The 21,894-nt window shown below is 43.4% G+C and overlaps 1 protein-coding gene across 1 annotated transcript in view; it reads right to left on the bottom strand.

The window, feature by feature from the left end:
• The window catches only part of LOC137340381 (uncharacterized PE-PGRS family protein PE_PGRS10-like), a 14,098-nt gene extending 9,465 nt beyond the window's left edge, over positions 1-4,633 (bottom strand). Inside the window, exon 1 of the mRNA XM_068002801.1 lies at positions 4,588-4,633. Coding sequence (XP_067858902.1) covers positions 4,588-4,633 — 46 coding nt within the window. The remainder of the gene's footprint in view (positions 1-4,587) is intronic.
• Positions 4,634-21,894: the final 17,261 nt, after the last annotated feature.

Raw genomic sequence — 21,894 nt, 5'->3', positions numbered from 1 at the left:
TGCCACTTCTATTGGGCTGTCAGCCCTACTGCATCGGCCAACTTTAATACCCCATTTTCAGATGCGAGGCCTTGCCAGGGTGCGGACCTACATCAGGGATGTGATGGGGCCGTGGTAATGGCCTGGTCCCCCAAATTTGGATGCACTATGAGAGGGGTGGAGGGAGCTCAGAAAAATCAGCTCCATAATGTTTCCCCCCCATCCCCGAGCCAAAGTTCTCCATTAATACTCTCTCGGCTCCTCAACTCATTGTCTCCTTGTTGGGGTACAGTTCTGCAGGAGCCCGTTGCCTTCTGATACCTTATCCAAATGACTTTATTATTCATGTGTGAGCATCATCATGAATGCAGGCTATTTGATTCTAGGTATCACAGCTGAGCCCGATCCAGATGCATGGGAACACCATCACCTCCAAGTCAAACACCATCCCGATGTGGACATATCTCCTCCTCCTCCTTCATTGGGTCAAAATCCTGGGGCTCCCTACCTAACAGCACTGTGGGAGTACCTTCACCTCATGGTTCAAGATGGCGGCCCACCACCACCTTCTCAAGAGCAACTAGGCAATAAATACTGGCTTTGCCAGCGATGCCCATATCCCAAAAATGAATTTTAAAAAGGCCTCTCTCAACATCTACACATGTACCCGTCCAACATAGGTGACACTGGATAGTGATCAAGAGCAGGCACCTTAGCCAACTTTCTCCTTTCTAACCCAAATTTAGTTCCCCTGCCACGATCAGCTAATTTAGGACTGACCAAGAATTGGGACCTTTCTAGTCTCTATAGTTCAGCTACTCCATGAAGAACTTGCTGAACCATATACAATATCAAAAATACATTATTAGCAGAATCATAGAAGGATACAGCACAGAAGGAGGCCATTCGGCCCATCATGCCTGTGCCGGCTCTTTGAAAGCGCTATCCAATTAATCCCAAACCCCTGCTCTTTCCTCACAGCCCTGCAAATTTTCCCCTTTCAAGTAAAAAAAGTCTCCTCTGTTCTTTTGCCAATGACCTTAAATCTGCGTTCTCTGGTTACCGACCCTTCTGCCACTAGAAACAGTTTCTCCCTATCTACTCTATCAAAACCCTTCATGATTTTGAACACATCTATCAAATCTCCCCTTAACCTTCTCTGCTTAAGCCATACAATGGAAAAATAAAAGGACTTTGATTGGAAAGTACCTTCCCCAATAGTATTATTCACCTGTAAGTCTGTCACTCTTACTGATAAAGTGACCCACTGAATAATGGCTGCCCAGTGACAAATAGATGTAATAACATTTTACTTCATGTCAGCACTCAGCTCATAAGTATTTGGGTTCAGCCTTTGGCACTTTCACTGATACTAGGCGTGAGATGAGTAATGGACGCAAAATGAATAATAGTCACAAGTATCGCATTGCTCTAAGTTTTCGTCTGTGGGTTTAAAAATAAAATATCAACACTGGTAAGTTTAAAGAGGCATTGTCTTCTTCCCCCTATTTCTTCCCTCCAGCAATGAAAATGTTGAATGTTGCTAGGATACAAGTCCAGTACCTCACTTTCTGTATGCATGACAACAGCAACTTGCATTTATATAGCGCCTTTAACGAAGTAAAACGTCCCAAGACGCTGCACAGGAGCGATTATCAAACAAAATTTGACACCGAGCCACATAAGGAGATATTAGGACAGGTGGCCGAAAGCTTGGTCAAAGAGGTAGGTTTAAAGGAGCGTCCTAAAAGGAGGGAGAGGTAGAGAGCCGGAGAGATTTAGGGAGGGAATTCCAAAGCTTAGGGCCTAAGCAGCTGAAGGCACGGCCGCCAACGGTGGAGCAATTAAAATCAGGGATGCGCAAGAGGCCGGAATTGGTGGAGTGCAGAGATCTCGGAGGGTTGAAGGGCTGGAGGAGATTATAGAGATGACTTGAGTGAGGTACTGGACTTAACCACAGGGGACTAAAAAGGCATCTCATCTCAATCCTGAACTCACCCGAGGTCCATACAAATAATATTGGATAACAAAGAGGAGCAGGGTTATCCCTCTCCCCCTCTCTCTCCCAGGACAGGTCCGAGTCCCCACCTCTGCCTCAGCTCAGGCTGGCTAATGTGGCAAAGACCACAGATTAAACCTGGAGCCCTTCAGATCTGTGCGGCTCACTACCACAGCAGGTGGTGTATTTACACACAGAGCGATTAGGGAGCTCAGCACTGAGCTTACAGAAAAGTATTTGGCCAAATCTTTTCTGTGCTTGCAAACATAACCACATGATTTTTTTAAAAAAAAGACGTGTTACTTATGTAGCCACTTATTTTTATCTCTCGGAGATGTCCCAAAGTGCTTCACAGACAAGTACAATCACTGCTGTTATGTAGGCAGTATAAAGCAGCCACCTGGCACACAGCAAGATCCTACAACCAGCAATGAGATGAATTACTGATTAGGCTGGTATCGGCTGAAAGAGGAATATTGAGCACTCCCTGCTCTTTGCTGAATGGTGCCATGGGATCCTTATCATCCACCTAATGCAGCGGGACAGGGTCTCATCCAAAGGACAATGCCTCCAATGATACAGGACTGCAATGGAGCGACAGCTCGGGTCATGTGCTCAAGTCCTGGAGTGGGGCTCGAACCCACGACCTGCTGATTCAGATAGGAGTGTGAAACCAACTGGTCAAAGCTGATACGTTAAATAATGACCCAGTTTACATAAACATGACAGCATTTGTATAACTACATACATAAATACGACATTGTGTTACCACATTGCAACTGAGACTAAATGCATTCTATTGCATGCTTCTAATTTTGCCAGTATCAATTATGGACACCCCAACCACCACTGATTCTTATGAACACAAGGGCAAAAAAACCTGAGGTATCAAATATATTTTACAACTTTTTTTTAGCGATAATAAAATCCACCATTGTGTCATCCACCTCCCTGTCCTTTCAGATTTTTAATTTGGAAAAAAAATCAGAATACTTTTTTGATAATCAAATTATCCCTGGCTGTCATTTGTAACTATTTAAAATATTGGGAAGATGAGTTTTCAAGTTTAAATGTTGTCTAGAATTGTGCTATAGATTTTACACTCAATGAAAAATAAATCATTCATAGAATCATAGAATTGTTACAGCACGGAAGGAGGCCATTCGGCCCATTGAGTCCGAGCTGGCTCTATGCAAGAGCAATCCAGCTAGTCCCACTCCCCCGCCCTTTCCCCATAACCCTGCAAATTTTTTCCTTTCAAGTACTTAACCAGTTCCCTTTAGAAGGCCATGATTGAATCTGCCTCCACCACCCCCTCGGGTAGTGCATTCCAGATCCTAACCACTGTGTAAAAAAAGTTTTTCCTTATGTCATCTTTGATTCTTTTGCCAATCACCTTAAATCCATGTCCTCTGGTTCTTGACCCTTCCATTTTGAAAATCAGATTGTATTGCGTTGACATTGTGTATGAGTTTCCAGGTTCAATACTGAAAGTCTGTGGCAGCTGGGTTCCATAACTGATACTGGCAAAATCAGCTGGATGCAAGGGTCATTGAATCACATGCCTGAGGGGTCAGGCTGTAATATGATGTCACGATGACATCACAGTTAAACAGGTCATCATTTGGTTTTCTCTGTAAAACAGAAAGAGGTTTGGCAAAATATGAACATACGAGCAATGACAGACAGGTAAAGACCCTCTGGTCCGTCCAGCCTGTCCCACATGACTGTGATGCCTTGTGCATCACAATATATGGACTCTCCATTTTTCCATATAGTATTCCTTTAATTTAATGAACTGGGAGTTAGCGAGAGTGTGACTCACAAGAAGTGACATAGCAGCTGCTACTTTCAAGACGGAAGGCACAAGGGAATGTACGTACATATTTGCTACTGTCAGGCTTCCATCAACGGTACTTTATGCTATTGTCAGAAGGTCAAGGTGTACTTGCAAGAGCAGCTCAGAGGTCACTGTCCCTCCCTTGCTTGATTCTCAGTTTGGTTTAGAACAAAAAAATTAAGATCTGCTTTATTTTTTTGTTTCCGATGTAGCAAAATCTTGTTGTAAATTTATGCTGGACATTGGAGAATTTTTTTAACGCCTTTTTCACTGGCTGTGCGTGGTCATCCATGACCCAATGCCTCCTTGACTGGTCCAATCCACACCCTCCCCACTGAAAGATCACAGAGTAACCAGGTGTTGCCATGGAGATGCACCCTTCAGATTGTCTGTCACTGATGTCTACGGACCAGGCAGATCTCAGAAAATGGGGCTTCAGTGACAGACGGAGAGAAACAGTATTTTTTAACGATACTAGTGAAACTCCCTCAGCCTTGTTGATGATTTGTCCGAGGAATTGGTATGTCTTTTGCCTACGTGTGCTGTAAAAGGTTTGAGAGGGGTTACAGTGCCACCTCTGCCGCAAGAAAGAATAGCAGGCATCTTTGTAATATGAATAGGAAAATCTGCAAATCTGAAATTAAGTCAGAAAATGCGAGAAGTACACAACAGGTCAGTCAGCATATGTAAAGACAAGGTAATATTGTTTTTTTCAAAAGAGGTTACAGTGCTACCTCTGGAGGAAGTAGGAATACCAGGTGATAGTTACCATTATAGCGTTTTCCATTGACTTCAATGGTCTGGGGACAGAACATCGTTATAAACTCAAGGATTTAAATATATTATTAATGAATCTCCCATGGACTTGTTCATGGTTAATCAGAGGAAGTGGTATAACTTTTAACTGTGTTTGTTGTAACAGGCTGGCAGCGGTTACAGTGCCACCTCTGGAACAACTAAGAATAACAGGCATTCTTGCAATATTGGATTTTTTAAGAGGTCACAGCACCATCTTCCGAAGGAAGTACGAATAGCAGGCGTCACCATTACTGTTACAATATCTACTGATTCCAATGAGCTGGGCTCATTAGAGTATCAACCAGGATTTTAAAATATTTATTACATAAAACTTCAGTTTTCCAGGAGGTGAATTGTAGATATGGTTGCTTTGGAGTTTATATGCAAACAGGCAGTGTGGCCACACCTGTACCTGAACCAACTTGGGATCTCAAACTCACTTAAAGTTCACCTTTCACCACCCATTTATGCCCTCATTATTATTCACTGTATTACAATGTTGCATTAGCTCAGGACTTTGGAAATAATCAAACCTGCTTCTCTCACTGATGCAGCAATAGCGTTCACTGCTTTACATGTCGTCTAGTGACAATGCAGTTAGCGTTTAGACTTTTTTTTCTGTTTCTCCACCACCTCACTGATGCTGTCCCCCTCGTCGTCACTGGGGGTGGGGGGTCTCCTAATGACTTTCTTCTCCATTTTGTATTTCTGCTCCCCAACCTTGGGGTCTCCCTTCACCAGATACTCCCCATTCTGGTAGGTTACGGTGACAATCGTTTTGGGGTAAGTGCCGTAGACTCGCCGCAGTTCATCTTGGACAAAGTCGGGCAGTTCCCTCTTGGGTCCAAACGTCCGTTCCATCTTACCCCAGTGCAGCTCTCCCTTCATGGCGAAGCCTTCAGGCCAGGCACCCATGCTGAGTACAGGCTGTTGTTGGAAATAAGGGTTATACGGGTAGTATGGTGGATACATGTACGGGGCTGGGTTTGCAGGTGGTGAATACCAGTACGGATAGAAATAGGGGGTCCCGTAGAAATGATGGTACTCAGTGTGTTTCCCGGTTCCCTCAGGGTCATTGTCCACATCTGTCATGACTATGGTTAGGGGCCTGCTGGAAAAATTATGCATCTGAATGGGAGGTAGTGAAAAGCCTTCTGCGGTAGTCGCGAATCTCCTGGGCACCAGAGGTCCATATGGCCCGGCAGTTGGGTACATGTTTACATAGGGCTCTGTCACTGCGCTAGTACAACAGTTCACTGTACGGATATATGGGTTGAGGGTTTCTGCTGCTGTTGTTCTATTGGGGTTTTTTTATGCCGACGTTTCCCGACGCTGGCTGTAACCTTCCGCTTGCTGTGAAAAGAAGAAAACACATTTCTCCCTCCTTTTTCATTTTCTTAAACCAAATGAACGGTAAATTTTTCTCAACAGTATGTATAACATGTTTGTTTGAAATAAATTCACCTGTGCATTATTTTAATGCTATTTGGTAACTCGTTTGCCTTAAATGGGTAACCAATGCATTAAAACAGCAGACACAGAAATTTCGTACAAATGCATCAATGTGTTACAAATACCATCACAAGCAATTTTACCCGTTAAATCTATAAAGCGAGACTGTTTTGTCGTTTTCACAAGGATCTCTGAAAGGCTGAAATTATTATATCACTCTGGACTCTGTGAAAATACCACATTTATAACTTATAGAAAGGAATAAAAAATAATTGTGCTTAAACTTGGCTCAACGTTAGCACTCTCATCTGAGTCAAAACAAAAAGTGGGTTCACACCCCACTCTGGGACTTGGGTACAAAATCTAGGCCTGACGCCTCAATGCAGTACTGAAGGAGTGCTGCATTGTCAGAGGTGCCATCTTTCAGATAAGGCGTTAAATTGAGGCCCCATGTGCCTGTTTAGGGAAAGGACCTCAGGACATCCCAAATCACTTTACAGCCAATAAAGTACTTTTGAAGTGCAGCCACTGTTGTAACGTAGGAAATGCAGCAGCCAATTTGTGCACAGCAAGTTTCCATAAACAGCAATGTGATAATGACCAGATAATCCGTTTTAAGTGATGTTGGTTGAGGGATAAATGTTGGCCAGGACACCAGGGAGAACTCCCCTGCTCTTCTCCGAATAGTGCCATGGGATCTTTTACATCCACCTGAGAAGGCAGACGGGGCCTCGGTTTAACGTCTCTTCCGAAAGACGGTGGACGTAAACGATCCTATCGCACTTATTCGAAGAAGAGCAGTGAGTTCGCCCTCGTGTCTTGTCCAATGTTCATTCATCTATCAACAAAGTTCACTTGTCACTCATCTCATGGGGACCTTGCAGTATGCAAATTAGCTGCCGTGTTTGCCTACATAACCACAGCGACTCCACGTCAAAATTCATTCGCCACGGAGCGCTTTGGGACTTCCTGAGGATGTGAAAGCTGCTATATAAACGCAAAGTCACTGTGTCTTTAAAATCAAAACCTGGTGAAGCTCAATTATAAAATCTTTTTCCTCAAATTTTTTGCCTGCCTTTTTTTTGTTATTCATTCATGGGATGTGGGTGTCGCTGGCAAGGCCAGCATTTATTGCCCATCCCTAATTGCCCGTAAGATGGTGGTGAGCACATGGACATTTCTGAGGGCAGTTAAGAATCAACCACATTGCTGTGGGTCTGGAGTCACATATAGGCCAGACCGGGTAAGGAAGGCAGGTTTCCTTTCCCTAAAAGGACATTCGTGAACCAGATGGGTTTTTATGACAATCCAGTAGTTTCACAGTCACCATTACTGATACAAGCTTTATTATTCTAGATTTTATTTGATTAACTGAATTTAAGTTCCCCAGCTGCCATGGTGGGATTTGAACTCACGTCTCTGGATTACTAGTCCAGTAACATAACCACAGTGCGTCCGTACCCTCTTGTACTGATTCATACTGAGGTATTGTTCCACATAGACCAGCAGCCTTCTGCACCAAATCTTAATGATCAGTCTTCATAGTGTCAGTAAATGTGAGGTGAGCAGGAATTATACTCTTAATGGAAGTCGGCTCGGTGCTGTGAAAGAGCAGTGGGATTTGGGGGTACATTGAAGGCAGCACCTCAGGTTCATAAGGCTGGAAAAAAAAGCTAATAGAATTCTAGGTTTTATCACACAAGGTATAGAATATAAAAGCCAAGAGGTAATGACGAGCTTTTTAAAAAAAAACCTTAATAAGATCTCAGTTAGAGTACTCTGTGCAGTGGAGAATATTGTGGATTTAGTAAGGGTACAACACAGATTCACTAGGATGATGCCTGGTATAAAGAAATATAAATATGAAGAAAGACTTGATAAATTGGCTTTTTTTCCCCATTAGAACAACGCAGATTACGGGGCAATAATATATAAGTGTTTAAAATTAGGAAAGGATGGGACAAAGTAGATAGAATCAGACTGTTTCCAGTAGTTGAAGGGTCAAGAATAAGATTAAATGTAAGAAGTTTAGAACAGGGGGCAGGAGAAACTTCTTCGCACAGAGAGTTGTGAGGCTGTGGAATTCACTCCCAGGCTCAGTGGTTGAGGCAGAAACTATGTCAACATTTAAGATTAGATTGGATAGGGTTAGGATTAGTGGATGAAGGAAAAGCAGTTGAAAGGATATGGGAACAGGGTGGGTAAATGTGATTAGGAGTATTTGCTTGTGTGGAGGGTTGGGCCGAATGGCCAATTTCCATGTTGTAACTTCTATGTCTTTCTATGACAGTGAGCATCTGCTCTTTCCCCATAGCCCTGCAACTTTTTCCTTTTCAAGAACATATCTAAATTCCCTTTTGAAAGTTACTACTGAATCTGCTTCTGCCACCCTTTCAGGCAGAGCAATCCAGATCATAACAACTCGATGCGTAAAAAAAGTCTCATCTCCCCCCGGTTCTTTTGCAAATTATCTTAAATCTGTGTCCTCTGGTTATCGGCTCGCTTGCCAGTGGAAACCGTTTCTCCCTATCTACTCTATCAAAACCCTTCATAACTTTGAACATCTTTACTAAATCTCCCCGTAACCTTCTGTGCTCTAATGGAGAACAATCCCAGCTTCTCCAGTCTCTCCATATAACTGAAATCCCACATCCCTGGTACCGTTCTAGTAAATCTCCTCTTGCACGCTCTCATCCTTGACATCCTTTCCTAAAATGTTGTGCCCAGAACTGGGCACAATACTCCAGCTGAGGCCTAACCAGTGATTTATAAATGTTTAGCATAACTTCCTTGCTTGACTCCATATAAATTAAGCAGACGGTCAAGAGGGAAAAATAGAATCTCGGGCTGCAACCATTAGAAATAACATTACCTCTTCAAAAATATTCTACAAAGTTAATAACTAAAATGGACTTTACCAAAACAATTATTGTAATTAACATACCCCAAAAGATATTGCATTACAACAACTCCTAAGAGCCCCCCCTACTAATTATAATATACTTGTATTTGCATACCTCCTTATAGCATCCAAATATCTCACAATACTTCACACCATGAATTGCTAGTGCTGTATGCAACAGCAAATAACATGAATTGTGGCCCGTTCAAAGAACTGACGAATCTGTGAGCATGTTCCCAGTACAAAGCTGCCTAAACCTCTCGTTTCCCAGTGATATATGAGACCGGGGCGGGAGTCACTGTTCCACTGATCATTCCAGCTGATAAAAGGAATAGGAGGTGGAACTGGGCGCTTTGAAACTCAAAGGCTATTTCATGCATTTTTTTTAATAAAAAAACTAAAACTTCAAAGGGATCAGGCTTAATAAATGTGAAGAATCCTTTGATGCTTCTGAAGAGGGGCAAAATTGCACAGTCCAAAGTAACCCGACACTTCATTTTGGTGTATTCTCCAACTTGGCTGAACTGTACCTGAAATAATTTACACCAGCAAAGTCTGACTGTACTCAGGTAAGAGAAAGACTAACCTACTAAAATTTACTTTTTGGTACCTTTTAGGGATTTTTTTTTAAAACGAAAAAGATATATAAATTGCCTTGTTAGGAAGAAAAAATATTCAGGTAACTGCAACAAGATTGTAAAATAGTGGTTGAAAGAAGGTATTGAGATATTTACCTGGGTGTTCACAACGCCCGAGAGGAGCTGGAGAGTTCCTCCGCACGGCACGAAGCCTCTTACTGGAGAGAAGCCCCGCGGCACAGCAGGACACTCGGCTCCCCCGGACCGATGTCCCCGCCGCCTCTGACTGGACGCGGCTCACACCCAACACCAACAGACCGTCATATCCGCTGGGTGGGACCCTGTAACCAGGCGGAGTAAAAGGAAACAAGGCAGAAAGAAGGAAACAAGGGGAGGGAAAGAACAAGGCAGAAAGAAGGAAAGAGTGGTGCTGGTGGTGGGTGGGGTGAGGAGAGGAAACAGTAAGGGAAAAGGAGTAAAGGAATGAAGAAAGAATATAGGAAGGAAAGAGGGAGAAGTGGAGTGAGGGAAGAATAAGGGCAACTCTATAACCACTCCATCACAAAGACCGCCCAATTCCACCTTCGTAACATCGCCCACTGTCCGCCCATCTGCTGTCGAAAGCCTCGTTCATGCCTTTGTCACCTCCAGATTCAAGTATTCCAATGTTCTCCTGGCCAGCATCCCATTGTCCACCATCCATAAACTTCAGCTCAACCAAAACTCTCCGTCCTGTATCCTATACCACACCAAATCCCGTTCACCCATCACCCCTGTGCTCGGTGACTCACATTAGCTCCCGGTCCACCAAAGATGCAAATTTAAATTTCTTATCTTCATGTTCAAATCCCTTCATGGCCTCGCCCCTCCCTATCTCTGTAACCTTCTCCAGCCCTACAACCCTCAGAGAACTTTGCATTCCTCCAACTCTGGCTTCTTGTGCATCCTGAAATCCCTTCACCCCACCATTGGCGGCCATGCCTTCTGCTCTCTTCCTCTGTCTCCTCCTTTAAGACCCTTCTTAAAACCCACCCCTTTGACCAAGCTTTTAGTCAGCCCTCCTAATATCCCCTTCTTTGGCACAATGTTGATTTTTGTCTGATTACACTTCTGTGAAGCCCCTTGGGACATTTTTCTATGTTAAAGGCACTGCATAGATGCAAGTTATTGTTGTTGGAAAGGTGGAGAAGCGGAGTGAGGAAGGAATAAAGGAGAAAAAGAGGGAGAAAGGGAGTGAGGAAGGACTAGCCCAGTGGGTAAATGCATGACTGAGTGTGGTGTTTGTCCAACAGACCAGGAAATAGCAAAAACCAATCCAAACATCAGGGGACTGGCGAGGGACCTGTTAAGAAATACTTGGAGTAGTTAATTATTTTCTTAAATGCATCAGTTGGAAAATGTACTGATCAGTGTGGAACTGAGCCATAAAGATAAGGACAGTCTTGGGTTCAGTCATCACTATGGGATAAATCACTTGCTGTCAGTCAAGGCAAAGGTGATCACGATTGGCTCAGTGTATCCCACACAAGAGAGGTGAATAATCAGCCTGGGTTCTTGCTCCTGATTACTAGTCAGTGACGGCTGTGGTTAAATGCATGTGCGTAGATTTCAGGTCAGGACTGGCTTGGTACTTTTAACTCAGTAACAATAGGAGAGGAAGGAGAAAAAGCAAAAATACTGCAGATGTGGAAAATCTGAAATCAAAACAGAAAATGTGGAAAATGCTCAGCAGGTCAGGCAGCATCTGTGGTGAGAGGAAGGTATGGTTAATGTTTCAGGTTTTATCACCCTTTCTCAGAACCAGCTCTGACAAAGACTCATAAGAGCTGAAACATTAACTCAACCTTCCTCTCTCCATAAATACTGCCTGACCTGCTGAGCATTTCCAACAATATGGAGGACACTGGCCTTTCACAAAGCAACTGTTAAAGAAAGAAAGAACTTGCATTTATATAGCACCTCTCACAACCTCAGGACGTCACAAAGCACTTTACAGCCAATAAAGTACTTTTGAAGTGTAGTCACTTTTGTAATGTAGGAAACATGGCAGGAATGTGTGCAAAGCAAGGTCCCACAAACAGTAATGTGATAATGTCCAGATGATCTGCTTTAATGATGTTAGTTGAGGGATAAATATTGACCAAGCGAGAATTCCCCTGCTGTTCTTTTAAATAATGCCATAGGATCTTTTATGTCCACCAGAGAGGTTTACCATCTCATCCAAAAGACAGCACCGCACTCCCTCACTGGGAGTGACAGCCTAGATTATGCGCTCAAGTCTCTGGAGTGGGACTTGAACCCACAACCTTCTGATTCAGAAAGTAAGAGTGCTACCAACTGACCCACAGCTGATACACTTGAGAATCATTGAATGTTACAGCACATAAACAGCCCATTTTGCCATCACGACTGCATCAGTGCTTTTCTCCACATGAGCTATTTAGTCTAATTCAGTCTCCTGCTCGCTCCCCATAACCTTTAATATTCCTCTTTTTCAAATAACTATCTAATTCCATTTTAAGAGAATTTATGAACTCTGCTTCAACAGCAGTTTGTGGTAGATAATTCCATATTCTAATCACTTTCTGTATAAAGATTTTTTTTCTAACCTCTTTGATTCTTTTTTTGCTAATCCTAAATTTTTGGCATCCTGTTACCGTCTCAGCAACCAGTGTAAACAACCTATTGTTATTTACCTTTTAATAACCCATCATAAGCTTGAAGACCTCTCTCAAGCCACTTCTCAACCTTCTCAATTCTAATGAAAACATTCCCAATTTCTTAAATTGTTTTTCATAACTGTAACCCCCTCATCTCCGGTAACCTGCTAATGAATCTACGCTGCACCATTCCCATTGCTTTTATATCCTTCCTATAATGGATGTCCAAAACTGTACATAATGCTCCAACTGCAGCTTAACTAAGGTCATGTACAAGTTCCAACTTATGTCTGTTGGACGACACCTTGGGTGAATGTCAGACACCAGGATGAAAAGGGATGCCACAACAGGCTTTGTTGATTCTCTGAAAAGACTTGTTAGTGCAATATTGCTATGCTGTTGTTTTAGTTGTAAACTCGTTAGGTTGTTAGATTCTCATGTAAAGAGACATAATAATGTATTTTACATATTTTTAAACCATAATAATTTGAAATAGCTAATCAATGTTTCAAATATCTGAACAGACGGTGCTGTGTGAGAGAATAAGCTGTAGCACCAAATCAGATAGTGTGGAAAAGCCCTTGGGAAATGCTGAGGCTGAGTGTATGGAAGGAGTTTGTGAAGATGAAAGTGGGATGACTCCTAGAGTTGAATAGCCTTCAGAAAGAAGGGAAAGAATATGCTGGGTCAAAGGTAGTTGATGTTTACCAGTGCTAATTGCAAAAAACATCAACAGCAAAGGGGGCGTCATCTGCTCAGACAAGTGCAATAAATCTCATGGGAAAGCTGAGGAAAAAAGGGAGCAGCAAAAGAGCTGTCACACCGCACACACACAGAAAGGGTATAAAGGGAAGAGTCTGCACCTAGACAGGGAGCTACGGTGAATCCTCCACAGAGGCTGTAAAGGAAACAAAAATTTGGAGAGGTGTACAACGGGTGGCCAATCCGATATGGCCCGTTTTACACTAGTCAACATTACCCCGAACACTCTGATGTTACGCTAGAGAGTAACAAGGTTCATGACCTAGGCACTTGCACAGAGGGAGCTTCAGTCTCTTTTTGTATACTTGTTTATCCCGTTAGGCATCTTGGTAACAATGGCCCAGTGTATGAAGGGCTGCTGATTCCACATACCTTTGCAGATTTTACAATGGGAGGAGTAGGTGGTGGCACAGACATGTTTAGATTGCAGAAAGAGAGTCATGTGAGCCTTAGGAGTTACAGATGTTGCATCAAATTTATTTGATTTGACTGACACTAAGAGACCAGATTTAATTAATAAATGTTGTACAACCTGTGTGGGCAATTAGAGGATGTGTCGTATCAGATTCCAACTATTGGCCTTTTGATGCTTCTCCAGGACAACTGGCACCTATCAGACTTGGACTGGAGCAACCCTCTGACAGGTTAACTATAATACCCTAGGGTGTCAGCCTTGGTTCAGTGGTAACATCTCGCCTCTGCGTCAGAAGGTTGTGGGTTCAAGCCCCACTCCAGAGACACTCTAGTGCAGTACTAAAGGAATACTGTACTGTCTTTGAGATGTTTAACTCAGGCCCTGTCTTCTGTCTCCGGTGAATGGAAAAGATCCCATGGCACTATTTGAGGAAGAATAATATACTATCCTGCCCAATAGTTATCTGTCAATCAACATCATTATACAACAGGTTATCTGGTCATTAAATCTCATTGCTGTTTGTGGGACCTTGCTGTGTGCAATTTGGCTGCTGCATTTCCCTTCTTTACAGCAGTGACTACACTTCAAAAGTAATTAATTGGCTGTAAAGTGCTTTGGGACATCCTGAGATTATGAAAGATGCTATATAAATGCAAGTTATTTCTTCTTTTTCCTTTTGCATCTGGGCAAATGGTCCTTGCTTGGAGGCACGGGTCAGGAACATCAACCCTCACTAATTATTTGTGGGGATATCTGGTTAACAACCACAATTAAACCAATGATTATGGGCAGGGAAGCCTTAGGTCAGCCCAGGCACTATTTTCCATCACTTCCAGATATTTGAACACGAGAGTAAATACAGTTGCAATGTCTGTATTATGTTCAAAAGCTGTCTATGGTCATGTATTTTTTTCCCCTTAAATATTTTCTCCCTATTTGATTATTTTAATTTTTTTTGTCGCTAAGGTTCCCCTTTACTATGAAAAACTAACAGGACATGTGGAATACCTGAGAAGAGAGTATCTGGACTGCAGGAAACAAGCATAAGTTATAAAAACATAAGGAAGATCAAAAGCAACAGCTGGCATTTCAAGGTTCAAGCCCGTTTCTGACTGGGGCGGAGATCATTTTGTACAAGAGTACGAGGTACCTTGTTACATCAATCAGAGTAATCTCCTGGACTGGTTGCGATCGCCTAAGGGATGGTGGAGGGAGGAGGGGGGGTTTGGAGAGGAATTTTCCAGATTTTTTCCCCCCCTAATTGGCCTGGGTTTTTATCTGGTTTTTCGCCTCTCTCTGGAGATTACATGGCTTCTGGGTGGGGTGGAGAGTATATATATTGTGATGCGCAAGACATCACAATTATATGGGACAGGCTTTTCCTCTCCGTCATTTTTCGTATGTTTGTACCTGCACCCACGATACCTCAAATGGGAGGACGAATTGCTCTGGCTGCTATGCTATATTGCTGGATTGTAAATGAACTTGTGTTTCCAATTTTGCTACAAATGTCAATCAGAGGAAATTGTCACAAACCCATTTACAAGGTTGCTACATATAGTGACCAGAGAAATTCTTACCCGTGGGGAGTTCCTCATCTCAGCCGTGCTGGAATTCCCTCCCTAAACCTCTCCGTCTCTCCACTTCTCTCTCCTCCTTTAAGATGCTCCTTAAAACTTACCTCTTTGACCAAGCTTTTGGTCACCTGTCCTAAAATCTCCTTCTTTGGCTCGTGTCAATTTCTGTCTGATTGCGCTCCTGTGAAGCGCCTTGGGACGTTTTACAACGTTAAAGGTGCTATATAAATGCAAGTTGTTGTTGTTGTGGTGAAGTGCATTTCCAACAAAGAAGCAGGGATAACCAGAGGGCTGATCAAACCGAAGAACTTCTCTGGGGCCAGTTACACAGCAGCACTGGCAGGGCCTGAAAGCTAAACTTCCACGTGGCTTTTTAGTCGAGCCTAATACAGAGGAACCTAAAGGATGGAAGAAAATTAAAGAATTAAATGGGGAGAAAATATCTAAGGGAAAATATATGAAAATACATGAACACAAGACAGCTTTTAAATTGAATTTGTAATATGATTTTATAATAAATGAGAAGTAATAGAACTACGAAACTTCAATTATATTTACAATACATAATGATGACATCTGCCTCCCATGTCCACTAGGGGACATTGTTGTCAATTTTATTGCTGTCAAGCAAATAATTTTACAAATTGAATCAGACTCTGCTAAAATATATTGCAATAAAACTTCAGCATCTATTGAAAAGCCTTCATTGAAAGTATTGTCGATTAAATAAAGAAAAGTTAATAAATAGTGGGGAAAAGTGAGTCCCAGAAAACAATGAGAATTGTTAACTAAAAGATCCTGACCCTTCCCTGATTACTTAGTGAACAACTTAGCCATAAAGATCCTAGGCTCAATCCTTGGTTTGTATTTTGTTTTATCATTTTTCGATATATGGGCGTCGCTGGCAAGGCCTTGAGAAGGTGGTGGTGGTGGGCCTTCTTCTTTTACTGTGTGGTGAAGGTGCTTCCACGGAGCTGTTAGGTAGGGAGTTCCAGGATTTTGACCCAGTGACAATGAAAGAATGCCGATATATGTCCAAATCAGGATTCTGTGTGACTTGGAGGTGAACTCGGAGGGGATGGTCCTCCCATGCGCCTGCTGCCCTTGTCCTTCAAGGTGTTGGAGGTTGCGGGTTTTGGAGGTGCTGTCGAAGAAGCCAGTGGAGGAGAGAGTGGATGTTGAACCTGGTGGATGGGGCGCCAATCAAGCGGGCTGCTTTGTCCTGGATGGTGTCGAGCTTCTTGAGTGTTGTTGGAGCTGCACTCATCCAGGCAAGTGGAGAGTATTCCATCACACTCCTGACTTGTGCCTTGTAGGTGGTGGAAAGGCTTTGGGGAATCAGGAGGTGAGTCACTCGCCGCAGAATATCCAGCCTCTGATCTGTTCTAGTAGCCACGGCGATTTATGTGGCTGGTCAGTTGTGTTTCTGGTCAATGTTGATCCCCAGGATGTTGACGGTAGGTCACTCGGTGATGGTAATGTCATTCAATTTAAAGGGGAGTTGGTTAGACTCTCTCTTGTTGTAGATGGTCACAGTCTGGCACTTGTATGGCATGAATGTTACTTGCCACTTATTAGCCCAAGCCTGGATGTTGTCTAGATCTTGTTGCATGTGGGTATGGACTGCTTCATTATCTGAGGAATTGCGAATAGAACTGAACACTGTGCAATCATCAGCGAACAGCCCCACTTCGGGCCTTATGATGGAGGTAAGGTCTGATGAAGCAGCCGAAGATAGTTAGGGTTTTTCTATACCTGGTCTGTACTAAGTAAGCTGATCTCAGCCAGGCCAGGAGTAGGGGATATTACAATTGGGCTCAACTACTCTGGGGATTCCTGCTCATGATAGCTGTAGAGCGACACACTGCTGAAAGTCTGCATGTGTAGACTTTGGGCGAGGAGTTGATTGGGCATGGTGGTGATGCACACCATGTTGGAGCAGCATGTCAACACTCACTATCAAAGGTCATACATGAACACTAGCCCCTTGGGTAAAGTATTAGAAAATGCCTGACACCACTGTAACACTCCAACAAGAGAGAGTCTAACCCTCTCCCCCTCACATTCAACTGCATTACCATCGCTGAATCCCCCACCATCAACATCCTGGGGGTCACCATTGACCAGAAACTTAACTGGACCAGCCACATAAATACTGTGGCTACAAGAGCAAGTCAGAGGCTGGGTATTCTGCGGCGAGTGACTCACCTCCTGACTCCCCAAAGCCTTTCCACCATCTACAAGGCACAAGTCAGGAGTGTGATGGAATACTCTCCACTTGCCTGGATGAGTGCAGCTCCAACAACAGTCAGGAAGCTCGACACCATCCAGGACAAAGCAGCCCGCTTGATTGGCACCCCATCCACCACCTTAAACATTCACTCCCTCCACCACCGGCGCACCATGGCTGCAGTGTGTACCGTCTACAAGATGCACTGCAGCAGCTCGCCAAGGCTTTTTCGACAGCACCTCCCAAATCCGCGACCTCCACCACCTAGAAAGTCAGGGGCAGCAGGCACATGGGAACACCACCACCACCTGTATGTTCCCCTCCAAGTCACACACCATCCTGACTTGGAAATATATCGCCGTTCCTTCATCGTCGCTGGGTCAAAATCCTGGAACTCCCTTCCTAACAGCACCGTGGGAGAACCTTCACCACACGGACTGCAGCGGTTCAAGAAGACGGCTCACCACCACCTTCTCAAGGGCAATTAGGGAAGGGCTATAAATGCTGGCCTTGCCAGCAACGCCCACATCCTGAGAATGAATTTTAAAAAATACCCCAGCAAGGAATCACCATTTTGAAAAGAGTGGAGAGCATTGGATAGTAGAAAAATAGGGCCTTTCATCTCCTCACGGTGGCTTCTTGGTTTCTCGTGGATGTGGTCAAAGAAGTTACAAGGCCATTTCTATTCATCTCAAAGAGGAGCACATTGAAGTGTAAATGTAGTTAATCTATGCACCCACTTGGGAGCTTCATTTGAAGGGAGTGTGGGTGGGAAATACAACGGTATAGAGCACTGATTTACGCTTCCTTCAAGTGAGGTTGTGAGCGAGGAGTTATTGAATTCATCATTATAATAGAGCAGGAAAGAGATTAAATATAGCAACTTTTGAAGAAATCGTTGCAGTTCTCACAGATTTGTAACAGGGACGCATTAAAGTTACACCATGAGTACACAAATCACAGCACTGATAAGATCATATTGTAATCACAATAAAAGATTACAGTGCTAAAGGGCAATTTACATTTGAATAAGTTGCCACAAATTAAACTAAATAATAAAGTAAATAAATATTATAAAATACTTCTTGTACTGAATAGAGTGTAGGGTAATTTAGAATTACACTCATTTTAAAATATATCCCTTAATCCCTGCTATCCCTAAAAAGTGAATGGGAGCTTCCCCCTCCCCCCCCCACCCCCTCCATACAGTGAAAGCTGGAATGTTGAGGTTTAACAAAATGGTCAAACCATTTGTGCCCATTAAGATCAAAATAGCTGAGGACACTAAAGAATTAACACACAAGGTATAATTATTTAGAAATGTAGCATATTTAAAAATGTGTGATTACAGGAAGGCAAATGGGAGAGTAAGAGAGAGTGGGGGAAGGTGCACGACCTGACTGGACAGGGTGGCAGGAGAAAAATAAACAGGAGAGTTGAACTAGAGAAAGACAGAGAAGTAGCAGCCAGAATAACAGTCTGATAGAAAAAGGGCCCCTTGTAAAAGGCTTGAAGCTCCCGACATACTGTTGCACCTACAAATAGCGTCATATTAAATAAAGAACAGTCTTGAAAACTTAACTTGGTATCGGTAATAATGCAAAAAAACCCTACCCTACACTCTATTCAGTACAAGAAGTATTTTGTAACATTTATTTACTTTATTATTTAGTTTAATAAGTGGCAATTTATTCAAATGTAAACTGCCCTTTAGTGCTGTAATTTTTATTGTGATTACAATATGATCTTATCAGTGCTGTGATTTGTGTACTTATTGGTAACACAATATCAAGTGAACTTTGGATTTTAGGGCCCTTATCAAATTCACAAGTGACATCCTTTGTGACTGTGACCGTGGTAAACCATCCCTCCTCGTTTTTCTCGACCTGTCTGCATTCTTTGACACGGTTGAACACACCATCCTCCTCCAAAGCCTCTCCTCTGTCGTCCAGCTGGGTGGGACTGTCCCTGCCTGGTTCCATTCTTATCTATCCAGTGGTAGCCAGAGAATCACCTGCAATGGCTTCTCTTCCCGCTCCTGCACAGTTACCTCTGGAGTCGCCCAAGGATCCATACTTGGCCTCCTCCTATTTCTCATCTACATGCCGCCCCCCGGTGACATCATCCGATAACATGACGTCAGATTCCACATGTACGCTGACGACACCCAGCTCTACCTCACAACCGCCTCTCTTATCCCCTCCACTGCCTCTGATTTGTCATGCTGCTTGTCCCACATCCAGTGCTGCAGGAGCAGAATAGTGGAAAGACCGAAACCATTGTCTTTGGTCCTCGCCACAAACTCCGTTGCCTGGCTACCGACTCCATCCCTCTCCCTGACCACTGTCTGAGGCTGAATGAGACTGTTCACAAACTTGGCGTCCTGTTTGACCCTGAGATTACCTTCAGACCCCATATCCGCTCCATCAACAAGACTTCCACCTCCGTAACATTGTCCGTCTCCGCCCCACCTCAGCACATCTGCTGCTGAAACCCTCATCCATGCCTTTGATACCTCTAGACTGGACTGTACTAATGCTGACCTGGCTGGCCTCCCATCCTATGTAAACTTGAGCTCATCTAAACTCTGCTGCCTGTATCCTAACTCACACCAAGTTACGTTCACCCATCACCCCTGTGCTCGCTGACCTACATTGGCTCCCAGTCCGGCAATGCCTCCATTTTAAAATCCTCATCCTTGTTTTCAAATCCCTCCATTGGCCTCGCCGTTCCCTATCTCAGTAACCTCCTCCAGCCCTACAGCCCTCCGAGATCACTGCGCTCCTCCAATTCTGGGCTCTTGTGCATCCCCAATTTTAATCATACCACCGTTGGTGGCTGTGCTTTCAGCTGCCCAGGCCTTAAGCTCTGAAATTCCCTCCCTACTCCTCCCTGCCTCGTAAACCTCTCTCTCCGCCTTTAAGACGCTCCTTAAAACCTACCTCATTGACCGACTGTCCTAATATATCCTTATGTGGCTCGTTGGCAAATTTTGTTTGATAATGCTGCTGTGGTGCCCCTCGGGTCGTTTTACCATGTTAAAGGTGCTATATAAATACAAGCTGTTGTTGTTGTGGTTTTAATTGATGTTTGACTGTTCTACCCCCAAGTGCAGACTTAAAACAGTACTTTGGTTGGTATATCCTAACAATTCCATCAATACAAGTATCAGCTTGGCTCAGTTGGTAGCAACCTTGCTTCTGAAAGATGCTCAAGTCCCACTCCATGACTCAAACACATAATCTAGGCTGATATTCCAGTGTAATATTGAAAGAATGCTATATTGACAAAGGTGCTACATTTTGGATGAAATGTTAAACCAAGGCCGCTGTTGTCAGCCTATTCCTTTCAAGTGAACATTAAAGATCCCATAGGGAGTCCTTGTCAACATTTCCCCCCTCAACCAAAAACAGATTAACTGGTCATAGATTTCAATATTGTTTTTGGTATCCTTCTGCATCAAAAGAAAGAACTTGCATTTATATAACGCCTTTCACATCCTCAAGGCATCCCAAAGCCTTTACAGCCAATGAAGTACTTTTGAAGTGCAGTCACTGTTGTAATGGAGGAAACGCAGCAGCCAATTTGTGCACAGCAAGGTCCCACAAACAGCAATGAGATAATGACCAGATAACCTGTTTTAGTGATGTTGGTTGAAGGATAAATATTGGCCAGGACACCAGGGAGAGGTCCCCTGCTCTTCTTCAAAATAGTGCGCATGGGATCTTTTACGTTCACCTGAGAGGGCAGACGGAGCCTCAGTTTAATGTCTCATCCGAAAGATGGCACCTCCGACAGTGCAGCACTCCCTCAGTAGTCCATTGAATTGTCGGCCTAGATTTTGGGCACAAGTCTCTGTTGTGGAACTTGAACCCACAACCTTGACTCAGAGGTGAGAGTGCTACCAACTGAGCTACGGCTGACACCGACATCGTTAATTCATTATAATGCAAGTTATTTCTTTCTTATGTGAAGTGCTTTTGAGACAAATGATATTTGCTAGCATGCTATTTGCTTCAAGTCTTACTTTTTATAAATTGCTGGATTTCTGTTGTGTCATAGAGGAGCATAATTTGGGTTTGTTCATAGTCAGTTCCATTTTGGTGGACATAAGCACAAGAATGACAACAATGCTTCAAGAGAACCTTTAGATCTCACTGGCCAACAACACAATAAATATTGCATTCCTTTCATCCTAAACTCACTTTGCACGCAGCAGTTTATTTTAAGAGATCTAAATTCAATTTTCTTTCACACCTGTTCTAAAGCCGCTAATTCCCACTCCCACACAGTTATACATAGGGTTGCCAACTCTGGCTGGACATATTCCTGGAGGTTTCATCCCATGACATCCCGCCTCAAACCGCTCCGCCCAGTCAAACAGCCTCTTTTATCCTCTCCAATATTTTTTAAACTTATAAACTAAAGTGTTCAAAGAAAATGAACACTTTTGTCTAATAGCCCTATGATTTTTCTCCTGAGTTGCTCATTAGCAGTGTCTAGGAGATTAACCTTTACTTCTTGGAGTCTCCAGGACAATCCTGGAGGGTTGGCAATCCTAGTCGTACACCTATCAGCAGCCCTTCTGACAAGTGGCCGTTCTCTATGCACGTCTAGTCAGCGACTATTTCCAATGAGGGGCTTCACAGTTCAAACCCCACCCCGGATACTGTCCTCCCCCGAAATCTACTTTCCAACAGAG

Source organism: Heptranchias perlo, chromosome 21 (genome assembly GCF_035084215.1).
Source record: "Heptranchias perlo isolate sHepPer1 chromosome 21, sHepPer1.hap1, whole genome shotgun sequence".
In the NCBI taxonomy this organism is placed as follows: Eukaryota; Metazoa; Chordata; class Chondrichthyes; order Hexanchiformes; family Hexanchidae; genus Heptranchias; species Heptranchias perlo.
This window is presented reverse-complemented; position numbering and strand designations above follow the sequence as displayed.